Raw genomic sequence first — 12,106 nt, 5'->3', positions numbered from 1 at the left:
ATGGCAAAAACATTCTAAAAACATCATTCCTAACTCTAAGGTAAGCTAAACTTTATCTATCTGTATTTCCCAACACTCATTCAATATCAGGTGTCCTGAGCTGAAAGTCTGAGAGACACAGTTCCAAGAACAGTGGACCTGCATTCTCTGGAATGATATAGCTCCTTTGGGATGAGTTAGCGTGGCATTTGTAATCTAGAACTAATCATCTAACATCAGTTCCTAATCTCACTCATGCTCTTGTGGCTGAATGCAATCAAATCCTCACAGGAATGTTTCATCCAGTGTGAAGTTTTTCCCCCAGATGATGTTGCTGCAGCAAGAAGGGGGGAAAACTCCCTATTAATACCCCTGATTTCTGGTAAAAGGATGTGCAGGATGTCGGATGTGCAGGTGCCTAGAAACCTTTGGATATGTAGCATGTATTTATTTATTGTGCATGTGTTTGTCAGTCTCCAACCTACACTCATATGACACAAGAGGGCTTTTTTGTGAAAAAGATGACGAACTAGGTAATTCTGGCAGTTTGACACATCAATCCATCAAGAGACAAACCTTGCTCTCTCAGACTGCTTTAAACCACTAACAAACAAACTGGCACTTAATTGATTTAAATCACTCTCCACACAGGAAGTAAGGGCTGCCCAGATTCCGAAAACATACCTAATAGGATGTAATTTTGCTACGGCCTGATTTTAGTTGTAATATCTCTTGCTTTGTCATTGGTCTTTTTCATCTATGGCTAGATGAAATCAAGCCTATCACTCCTTAATTCTAAGCTCATCCCCCGAGAGAGGAGCCAGTCCATCTCCTCTGATCTCAGTGCAGAGAATGAGGTTTTGAGGTTAACCACTTTAAATCAGATCTGATCTCAGGTGCGTATCAGAGTGGAGAAGACACACAGCTCTCTGTGCCTTCTATGACTCATCGGCTAATCACACGCTGATTATTCTACAGCTCTACCCATATTTTTTCTAGTCTGTGACCTAGAATAATCTTATCAGACCCTTATCAAATGCTCTTGATGGAATACCCTTGAATAAAACTGTAGGAAAACTCCAGAAAAAAAGCCAGAAGACACACTCTAACTTTCATGACTGTACGGTCATTTACAAGCCAGTTCATAGGCTGCACCAGCAGCCAAATACTCTGACTAATTACTACTTAGTATACAGAACTCAAATTCCTATTCTTGTGCATAAAGCATTGACCAGACTACAGGTCAGACACTATATTGTAATTTTACATGTTCCTGTAATTAGATTTCTCATGAATAGAGAAAAAAGTCAGACGATCCACTCTTACTTCAGATGAGAAAACATCCAAAGGTGCTTCTGTCCATCTTTCCATTGTGAGAAGACAACTTAATGCTTTGAGTCTGAAAGGATGTGTAGTTGTCAAGGAGGCCTTACTGAGAAATGAAACTATGCAAAAAAGAAGCTGCAAACCAAACACAAAAGCCGCTGGTGTTCTCAGAACAACGGACTGACCACACCAGAGCCCAGACCTCAATGTCATTAAATGTGTTTGGGATTACTTGGACCATGAGAAGCAGAAAGTACAACCAACTTCTAAGAATGAACTTTGGATGGATGGAAAAACATCCCTGCTGATCGCTTTGAAAAAACTGAAAGCAAGTCTTACAATAACAATAGAAGCTGTAACAAAGGTTGAATAATTGAAACATTAAATAATGAAAATGTTTACATTACATATGGCTTTTAAAACGTCTGTGTGACTTTCTGTTAAATATACAGTAAATATAAATACAGTAAATATAAAGTAAATATTTTTACTTTTTAACTGATGCTCAAAAATGAGCTTGTGTATTGTGGCTATTCTGATGGGATTTTAAACATAGGGTGGTCTCTGACTTTTGCACAGTACTGTATGTTATCCATACCTAGCACATCATGCTAAAAATACAGATATCAAGGTGACAATGCAGATGGAGATAACTGACCTGAACATATTAAACAGGTCAAACAACTTCATCCACACTTAACCATCTCACTTATCACAGAATTTACAGTAGGCTTCAACTTGTTGTTGCCTCTCAGAGTGGTCTGTTTGCTTTTCAGCCCACCTGGACTCCTACTGCATTAACATTTGAAAATGTAGCCTCCAATGACAACAAGTGAACCAGAGCTCACTGCACATCCCCACTTTGTGCCAAATACAGCAATTAACTGTGCTACACAAACCCAAAAATTCCCCTTGAACGCAGGTTCACGGTTATGTGCAGGTGACAAATAATGACTTATTATCTGGGCTATGGACTGCGTTCAAAGCTCTTCTGAGAAAGAGAGAAGAGGTTTGCTTTTGTGGCAGAAAAGCTCTCCCAAGGACTCTCGGCAGGCTCAAGGGCGAGCACTCCACTTGAGTAAGCCAAAGCACTGAAGCACAACTTCCTTATGAAGTTGCGACAACTCTCACAGTCCATCAGTCATCTCCCACTTGTCCTCCCTTTCTCAATAAAGTCGCAGAACAAAAGGCGACCAGCTGGGCTATTACAAAAACAGCACTGAAGAAGGGAAGAGACACCATCAATCAAAGCTTTAGGAAAAAAGAAAAAAAAAAGATTCAGTCTGGACTGTTTTTTTAATAGATATCACTTACAACCTGGCAGATATATTTTCTAACACTCAGTTGTTGGTGATTATAGACCGTGCTAAATTAAACAGCAAAGCAAGTCACAGGCCAGCGAAGCCAATTTACCTGTTGACAGCACTGCCAAATGAGAGGAGGCAAGGAAAGCAGACTTAACAAGGACGGAGATGAATTCAGCAGGCAGTGGCAGGCAACGAGAGGTGTAATTGTCAATTTGACATGGGATTGGGGCATTATTCAATGTTTCGCACACACGAGTTCCCAAGCGTGTTTCAGTCTCATAACTCAACTTTCTCAAAAGGAGCAGGCCAGCAGCCGTGATGAAATTTGATGTTATGCTAGAGTATATGCGCCGTGTCATGAACCCTATGACAGGCAGTTCAGCAAATGGTTCCTGGGATTGAAACAAAAACAGCCCACATTTATGGCCAGAACTTTTCAGATTAACCTATTAACCTGCACAGGGCACCAGAAAACCTTGGATCTTTGCTGAAATGGTGTTGAGGACTGAAGCTGAACTTTGCACTTTTCTCTGGTTTGTTCAGCAAATCAGTGATAAGGTTAAAGTGAGCCACAGCCATAACTGCAGTCTAAGCACCTCTCTGCTGCTCCTTCTGTGGTCATTTATCTTCTCTGAAAACATTAGGGTGCCTCTCATCAGTAACAATGAGGTGTGATTGTGATCTGGCAGGACGTTTGGCAGAAATACTCTGCTATATTCATTACTGAAACAACTGTATTAGGTGGTGACATTAATGACCACCACATTAACCTGACAAGCTCAGTATATCAGGCTGCACATAGAACGGAGGCCTGACGCCATTCTCTTGCTCATTTCACTGATGACAGCAAGTGAAGGCGCCCTTCAGACTACTGGCCACAGGATTTCACTTGTCACATCAAGTGAAAGCGCCCTTAGCCCTTCGGACTATTGGCCACAGGATTAGCTTGCAGAGGAGTCATCACTTCTCTGAATGCTCTGAGGACAGTGAGTGAGGATAAGCAGTAGCCAAAGAAAAGAGCAGAGGAAAACAAACCCTGGTACAAACACCAAACAGTCAAAAGAGCTTGACATTCTGTACAAAACACGGGTAATTTCACAATATCTTTACCAATTATTTAGAACTGTCACAATATGTATCTTGTGGACATTGTTGGCACTTAAACAACACAGATTAACTCCATGTTTAATTGCAAAGAGAACATAATTAGTCCTGATTGAGTTGATTAATTGAAGTGCAGTTTGTGAAATATTAAATAATGATTGTATTCATAATTGTTGACAGTACCATTTCAATGTGGCACTAGTTCTTTTTAGTCAGAAAAACTCAATGTCAATGTACATCACTTATTGTGGGGAAAAAATATTAGATTTTTGCCATTTCATAAATTCCTTTTTGTCTGTGCCAACTTATTACATCTCAAAGAAAACTACCCAATGTCATAATGTACATCATGTAATGTGGAAAAGTATTACAGTATTATCTTTTTCACCATATTGTGAAATCTTTTTTTGTCTGTGCCAACTTATCAAACCTCATAAAAGCTCAATGCCATAATGCAAATCATGGCTTGGGGGAAAAATTTATTGCAATATTAGATTTTCACCTTATTGCCCCTGTAAATGAACAGAAAATGATTACTGAACAAACAGAAGTGGTATATGTCTGTTTTCTAATATGGCTCTTTTTCCGTGTCATCAACACAACTCTTCCAAGCTGTAATCAGTTTTTAAAATAAGCAAGAATCTCTTGTTTAAAAGGTCAATCACCAAGATGCCTAACATTCAGTATCCGAGGCAAATGCAGGCCAAGAAAGCTTTACAGCCAAGGAGACAGGAGTATAACAGCTTTATTAGAAGACAAAAAGCTAGCTGCAATTTCCTTGCTGAGGACAGCCTTGTGAAAGCAAAAATTGATAAAAGAAGAGCCTGAATTTTATATTATTTTATTTTATAAATCCATAGCTGGCTTACTCCTATCCATGCAAGTTGGTCTAAATGATGACACAAGCAAGAGTCCTGCACTTATCTAGAACACACCAGACTCCGACACCTCGGCAATGTATGCAGGACCTCTGCCCATCTGCAGCTTAGAATGAACCAGTACATTCTGGAGACATATCTGCTGCTTTGTTAACTTCATGGAATTGGAAAGAAAAGGAGAGATATTAAAGAGCTAGACAGAAATGGCAGAAAGAAAACAATGTAGGTTGAGGAAGCACTGTACAGCTTTGTTTATCTACTGCTTATTAGAGCTCAATGGGCATATAACTAAAGACCCTGCTTGATTATGGAAAAAAAAATAAAAATACAGTCTCAACACTAACTGACAATCATTCTGCATGCTCATTTCAGTCTACATTCTTATTTCCTGTCTTCCATTCTTGATTTTTAATGCAACATGCCTAACAGAGATGCAGTGTTAAAAAAAATATATGGGCTGGGGACTACAGCCTTAGTACGAAGCGTTTGCCCTCTAATAGCTTTGCAAGTACGCAGGTAATAGCACTGAAAAAACTGACAGGAACACAGATCAGAGAGGGCAGGTTCAATATGTTGATGAGTTGGGCCGAGTCAACAACATTTGAGTGAAACATTTTTTTCTCCTCTAATGCACATTGTATGCCATTCACTGGAGTGGTTACAAGGGTACTCTGGAGGGATTCAATGAATTTCCAATGTCAGATTCAACCAACTACAAGCATCAGTCTATTTCAGGCCTGCTCAATGACCTCAAAGATCGAAGCCAAGGGGAGGCACCGACGCAAATGCTGTGAAACACATTGCACTCGAATACAAACGGCAACAGCCCCCTCAATTACCCGCCTGAGCTCCCCGGTCCCTGCTGCGCAAAAACAGGGCACCAAGAAAAGCCACTTCCTTCACATAGGGAGCAATGACTCCTGCAGTAAAGGCCTATAAATCCATCAGCTGCAAGGGCAGTGGGCATCCTAATGAAACTCCATCTCCTTTTGCTTACTCTGATTTAAGTTCACCAATAAAAGAAGCCACCAGCTGGAGCACAGATCACCATGCAGTCGCTTCAAAAGAACGCTTAAAAGACGAGAGCAGCTGTGTTGCCAGAACAAGAGCGTGTCGGTGCAGGGGCAGCATGAGGAAGCAAATAAGCAAGAGATATGGCATCCATCTGCTGTTCTCACACCACTGGTGTGAAACTGTACTGTGCCTTTGGCTTAGCTACTATAAATGGCTGAGTCTAGTTCCCTGGACTACTAAACTCTTCTGCTCTGTTTCTACTAGCAAATGCTCGATGCTAAGATGTCTGGAAAATGTACATACAATACTGTGTAAAGTCACAAGTCACCATTCATCCATTTAATTTGTAGACAAAAGTGCAATTTAACCATTTTAAGGGGGGGGGGGTATATTTAACAGAAAACTGCAAAGAAGCCTCAAAAGCTAAATACAGAAACCTGCAGGGATATTTTTCCACAACCTGAAGTTTAGGCTTAGAAGTTGGTTGTATTTTCTCCTTCTCACAATATAAGTAATCCCAAACATGTTCAGTGATGTTGAGGTTTGGCCTCTGGGGTGGTCAGTCCATTATTCTGAAAACACCAGCAGCTTCTTTGCTTGATTTGCAGATGTTCTCCTTTTCGTGTCCTTTTCTCAGCAATGGCTTCCTGAACACTACACATCCTTTCAGACCCATCGCACACAGTTGCGTTCTCACAGGACAGAAACACTTGTGGATTTTTCAAAGCAAGTCTGGAGTTTGATTTTCTCTCAAAGATGTAGCTTTGGTGGTCTACCAGGCCTTGCATTGATAGGAGCTCCATCTTCTTAATTTAATATATTTTGAACTTAAGTTTTGGAAACTTATTTTCCTTTGACTTTCTTCTTTCTCATGCAGGTTATTATTTTAGATATTATATTATTTTTTATTTATTATATGGCCAATCTCCTCAGAAATATTTGATGAAAAGTGAATAACTTGTACTTAGGCAGTTTTCACAGGAAATTAATAAATGTCTCTGACTTTCACACAGTATTGTATGTTTTACAAAGTAACAAATACTATTTCACTTTTAGTATAGCCAGTAAATCTTTGGGTCAGAGTTTTGCCCAGTTAGGTTGGAGTTTTTTGTGCATCTTGTGTTTGCAAGCAAATGTCTGTCGTGGTATATAAATTGCTTAATTGCATATTGCTGAACTTTGCCCATGACATTTACTAGCTTCCAGACTCAACAACAGGGCTCAATAATAATTCAAATATGAATAATCACAAACCAGGTTGCACGTGGCACCATGAGCTACTTTCTGATTGGTGTAGAAAGTGTTAAATGTCACAGAGAAAATTGTTTGTTTTGTGATCAACATGTCATTAAAACGTCTTGCTTATATCTGCAAGAGGGGAAACCAGCTTGTGCCCAAACAAAATTTCTGTAGAATAAAGGAAAACGTTGTGCCTTTTGAGCAGACATGTCATGTTCAAATTTGTTTCTTTAGTTTTTCATTGAAGCAATGAGGATAAAGCAGCTAACAAGTAACAGACATTTACACTCTGCCAATTAAAACCATGCAAAAGGCACGTCTTAATTAATGACGGGCATGCCTCAAACTGCAGTTGTTCAGTAGTCTCAGACAGGCTAGCTTACATAGTTCTGACACAAATATTCTTTGGCTGTTCAATATAAAACATGGATTTGAAACTTCCATGGTTTATTTAAAGCTTGTAACACACATATCAACATATCGCTGCTGTCGGAACAAAACTTTTTATCTCCAAAACGGAAACTTTACAGGAGAAGGAAAACAACATACTTTACTTTTAATGTGAGACTTTTCTCCAAATAATTTTGGGCCATTTCTTTTGGTCCATTCATCATGAAATATATGCACAATGTTTAGGGCAACATGTATTTTCAAATGTCAAATGTCAGAAACTGAAAAACAAAATGGACGTACAAGGTTTTGTTCTGAAAACAGCGATATATTTTACCTTGTAGCAGTTTTACAGTGACTTCAGTAAGTCTGACGCAGTTGCCGCTGCTGTTTTCCATTTCTAATAACTTACTGAAATGCACTGGTCAGGCAACCACTCATGCGCTCATATTCTCAGTCAGTGATGTATGTAGGACTTCTAGATGGCCCAAAATGATGTTTCATGTTTGTTCGTCAGAAAATGATCCCACTTATATGAAATCAAAATGTGATTTGGTGGACCATTATGTCACTTCCTAATCCTGTTGGTGATTAATCTGACATGTTAGGCCTTCAACTCTTGAAAGCTTGACCAATGGGAGAGCCAATTTGGCTGTATCTACCTAAATAACACAGGAAAAAAAATCTAAATAAGCATTAGAATTCCTACATCACCTGCAGAGATAAGTAAAAATTAAATAATTAAAATCATTAGGCCTTCTCTGAAACTGCAAAACTAAAGAAGCAAAGTTAAAAAAAAAAAACACCAACTGTCTTGGCCCAAGTGCAAGTTTGATTTCTTATCAAACTTTCCTTTAGTTTGAGCTGAGGAATCTGAATAGGCAACACCACACAGGGTTGCATAATGGAGTGTGAGTTACCTGTGTCAGGGTCAGCTGCCTCCTCTTTGTCATGCTCTTCATGCCATTGCATGGTCCGGTAGTAGCTAAGCATTACCTCCCACAATGCTTTGCAGAGGTCCGTCAGGCAGGGGATGTAGCTGTCTGGAGTGATGTGCTGGTGGGAGAGTGATAAGAGAAGAAAGCCAGTTCAGTGCCACTGCAGTCACTTCAAACCTCTCAGCAGATTTTCTCTCCTGCCTCTCCTTATGGACACGACCACGGACAAGAGTGGTGAAACATATCTGCCTGCAAACACTGAGGTAGTCTGTGACATAAAAAACGTGGTGCCACAGAAACAGGCAATTACTCCGAGATGCCTGCCTGCTGCACGGACAAAACCGAAAAAGCTACAGGGTTGTAATTTGTATGTCACTTTGTGCGAGCATAACAGTGGTGCTGTCTGAAAACAGACACTGGTGCTTCAATGGAAAGAGAGGGAGGAAAACACCTGTACACCAACTTCTGAGTAAAATGTAAGTTAAATATTAATGCAAGCGCAAACAACATAACAGAAGTGAATTTAAACTTCATTACATGTCAAACATTTCAGTAGAAAAAAAAACTCTAGAATAGAAACGCCTACAGTGAGCTTCTGGTCTGTGAGCCTTTTTTTGTGGATCACAATAGACAGAAGCATCCTGTCTTTTTAAGATTCATGTGTTGCCCTAAATCTCACTGCTGACATTTGAACATCAGTAAATCTGACAGTGAGGGAGCACAAATACACCAGAGATAATGGAAGGAGTTGCTGTGGACCTGGATGAGCATTTACCATGCATTCAATCTATCAAAGCCACACAGGGCCCCAACACATTCCTTGGAGCTTGATAATCAGAATTAATACCATAGAGACTGAAAGTAGCTACTATTAGGGTCAGGCTTCAAAATGAGGAACTGTATTTCAAGTCAAAGAGGAGTGTGTGTTCAGAGTAAAATACAGTTTGGTCCACTTTTGACCTCAGTGACATTAGAATTCTGAGAAAAAGCTGCTATACTCCCATTTGGCAGGGCTAACGTGCGGTCTGGAGACACTGTACACATTTTACTGTATCTCAAACCACAATACAGCCGACTCATCCCTACAAAAGTATTCATAAGCACCACTGAAAACAACATGCAGGACTTCCATTCAGTCTTTGTTCGAAGCGCGAAAGCCTTTATGGCAAGTCCGTCTGCTCTGCAAGGCTGCGGCAGGGTGAGTTACAGCCCACCAGAGGCTGGGACCGGTTTAAGAGGGAAGAAACAGCACACAGCAACATGTCCCCCTGCTGTGAGAATACTAACATTCACAGCGCTTTAGGAACAATTAATGTGTTAAAGGGGCCCTCTCATTGCCTTTTGGGTCCAACCTCATCCAGTACTGCATTTTTGAGTGTGCCTTGTGTCTATAAATTAGACACATCTACAGAGACTTCCCAGCTTCTCACTCTCCACTGCCAAACATTTACTCACTCTAGTCTGAGAAGACAACGAAAATGTACACAGAGGACATTGATTAAAACAAAATATGGCACTAAATGAACATATATGAAGTAGACTCTCAATCTGCGAAAAAGAAATACACACACATGAAGAATCACTATAAAAAGCACTGTCATAGATATTAATGACCACTTCATCTGTGGTTAAAACACTTCCCATTTCTTCCTCAGGTGACATGCTTCACAGTGGGCCCACTCTAAGTCGCAATCCATCATCTTACTCGATTGTGAATTTAGGAAAACAAAAAAAATTAATGGAAATGATCTCACACATTTTAATATTTATGTGCATAACTACTGTACATCCTGAGACTGAGTGGCTGAAAGAAATCAAATTTAGGTGAACTGTGCACAGCAACTGCATTCAGAGGTGATGATACCTGAGGGAATTCCACAGCTGCACATAAACAAGCTCACATGAATCCACCCAATGTTATGATACTGGAGATCTTCTGACTAATGAACCGGGACTTGACGGGGAAATAGAAAGGAACTCATAACAAAACCACAAAACTGATATGCACAAAATTCAATCTTTAGTGCCATTGGCCATAAGCGAATGGGGCACACTTCACATTTGAAGTGGAGGACAGCCACCTGCCCGAAGCCAGAACAGAACAGAGAATTCATCAGTTTTTTGGGCAGGTTTGGGCTTATTTTTCACTTCCAGCATTGGGCTCAGGTTAGGATTGACTTCGACTGAGTAATTTGTAAATGTGGCAGATTTAACTGATTAATATGATGATGTAAACTTCATCCATTCCCTCCCATTTCCTCACTTGCATTCTCTTACTAACTGCTAGCTGTGGACGAAAAAACACGTAGGAGGCTAGGATGGGTTGGGTCTCAAAGTTACGAGTATTGGTCTGGTGCAGGCTACAATTATATGCCCGGGTAGACTTCTACACTGAAGTCCATCATAGTAGTGGGCAATATGGGCAAAAAATTTACATCACAGTATAATTACCATAATTTCTTGTACATACTGCAGCATATGTTTTTTAAAATAAAACTAGTTAAGATGCTTAAGTATTTGCCTATTTTTGAAGGTTAGCAGCGGAATTTTATTCTGGGATGTCCAGACCTGCACAGGCCTGAATGTGACTGCAGCATTATTTAAGATGAAATATAAAAATCTAATTAGAAGCTTAAGCTGCACTGAATTTCACAGGTTATTTGTCTGATACATATTTGTGCTTCTGACTATGAGTCACTGCTAGAACTAAAAAAAAAAAATACGGTAATTTGCACTTCACAACCAGCTGACCATGGCACGTTGCATGGTTAAGGCCCTAAGAGTGTGACCGAGTCAGGTAGTTTTCTCAGGCAGTGCAAGAGGAACTGTGACAATCAGACTGATGTCAATGTTAGGCTATGACTAATCCCAAAAGACTGGTCATTCTCTTTGTCCACTGCCTCAACAACAAAGAGAATTTCTTCAGATGCAACACACTAAACAGTGCGAGGTGATCAAGGGACTGCAGAAATTTTTATTTGAAACGTGACTGACATTCATTAGCGTGGTTGGCACTGTTGGTACACTTTAGTATTTGTGCATACTAACAATTATGACAAATGCATTCATAAGTAAGTAAGTGCATAGATAACTTCAACCTGTATTCACTCACTTCGTCTTCGGTATTGCAAGGCTTTCTTTACCTCTCTACCTATTTTAAGTTCTCAAGCTGTCTGAAGGCCAGAAAGATTGTCAAGGAATCTGCAAGAGTGCAAAGCAGTTCAATCATACAGACAGTGATCCTATGATTAGCAAAATGAAGCAAAGTTTGGCACTAGAGAACATGACAGACCCTGCAGAGGTGATGAGAAAGAGAAATTACCAGTTGAACCAATGCCCTGTCAGTTGTGTCACTACTGTAGGGTTGAGATCATTGTTGCCAGGCAACTGAGATTCGGGTTAAAGGGGTGAGGAGGTGTAGACAGGAGGTAAGGGTCCGTCTGATCTTGAGAAACCAAAGAGGAACATATTCCTTAGTGCCTACAGGAACACTTCCTGTAGGCGCTAAGCGAAAACATCTCAGGCAGTAAGAGTGAGTAAGGGTACTGGGCACCCAGCAATCTAAACAACCTGATCAAAGTCAATGATAAGACTGCCCGGACCACATTGATCTGGAAAAAAGCATGAAAATACTAGGAAATCTCTTCCTGCTGGGGTTCGCTTAAAGCACTCATTTCTTCTGCAGGGATGAAGAAGCTAAGCTCCCATCTACATTCTCTAGCACATTCTCTGCTAGGCAAATGTTTGGATGCTGGGCTAGGTGGTGGGAGTCAGTCCTATTTATAGCTGATTCGTATCCATTTTAAGATCTAGCTGTGGTGTTTTCTTGAAAGTGATGGAGAGAGGAAAAAAAAAACAAAATAGCTTTGCTGCCGTCAGCAGTCCTGAGAAATGCAGTGCCAGCATATCAGCGCAGGGCCTATTCAATCCC

General features: G+C 40.3%; 1 protein-coding gene across 2 annotated transcripts in view; it reads right to left on the bottom strand.

Moving 5' to 3' along the window:
* Positions 1–12,106, bottom strand: part of vps50 (VPS50 EARP/GARPII complex subunit) — a 154,815-nt gene that overhangs the window by 80,474 nt on the left and 62,235 nt on the right. For both annotated transcript variants that reach the window (XM_017694832.2, XM_017694841.2), the window contains exon 13: positions 8,158–8,293. In XM_017694832.2, coding sequence (XP_017550321.1) covers positions 8,158–8,293 — 136 coding nt within the window. The remainder of the gene's footprint in view (positions 1–8,157; positions 8,294–12,106) is intronic.

The sequence above is a fragment of the Pygocentrus nattereri genome, chromosome 27 (genome assembly GCF_015220715.1).
Source record: "Pygocentrus nattereri isolate fPygNat1 chromosome 27, fPygNat1.pri, whole genome shotgun sequence".
NCBI classification, from domain to species: domain Eukaryota; kingdom Metazoa; phylum Chordata; class Actinopteri; order Characiformes; family Serrasalmidae; genus Pygocentrus; species Pygocentrus nattereri.
The sequence above is the reverse complement of the archived record's forward strand: the minus strand, read 5'-3'. Positions and strand labels throughout refer to the sequence as shown.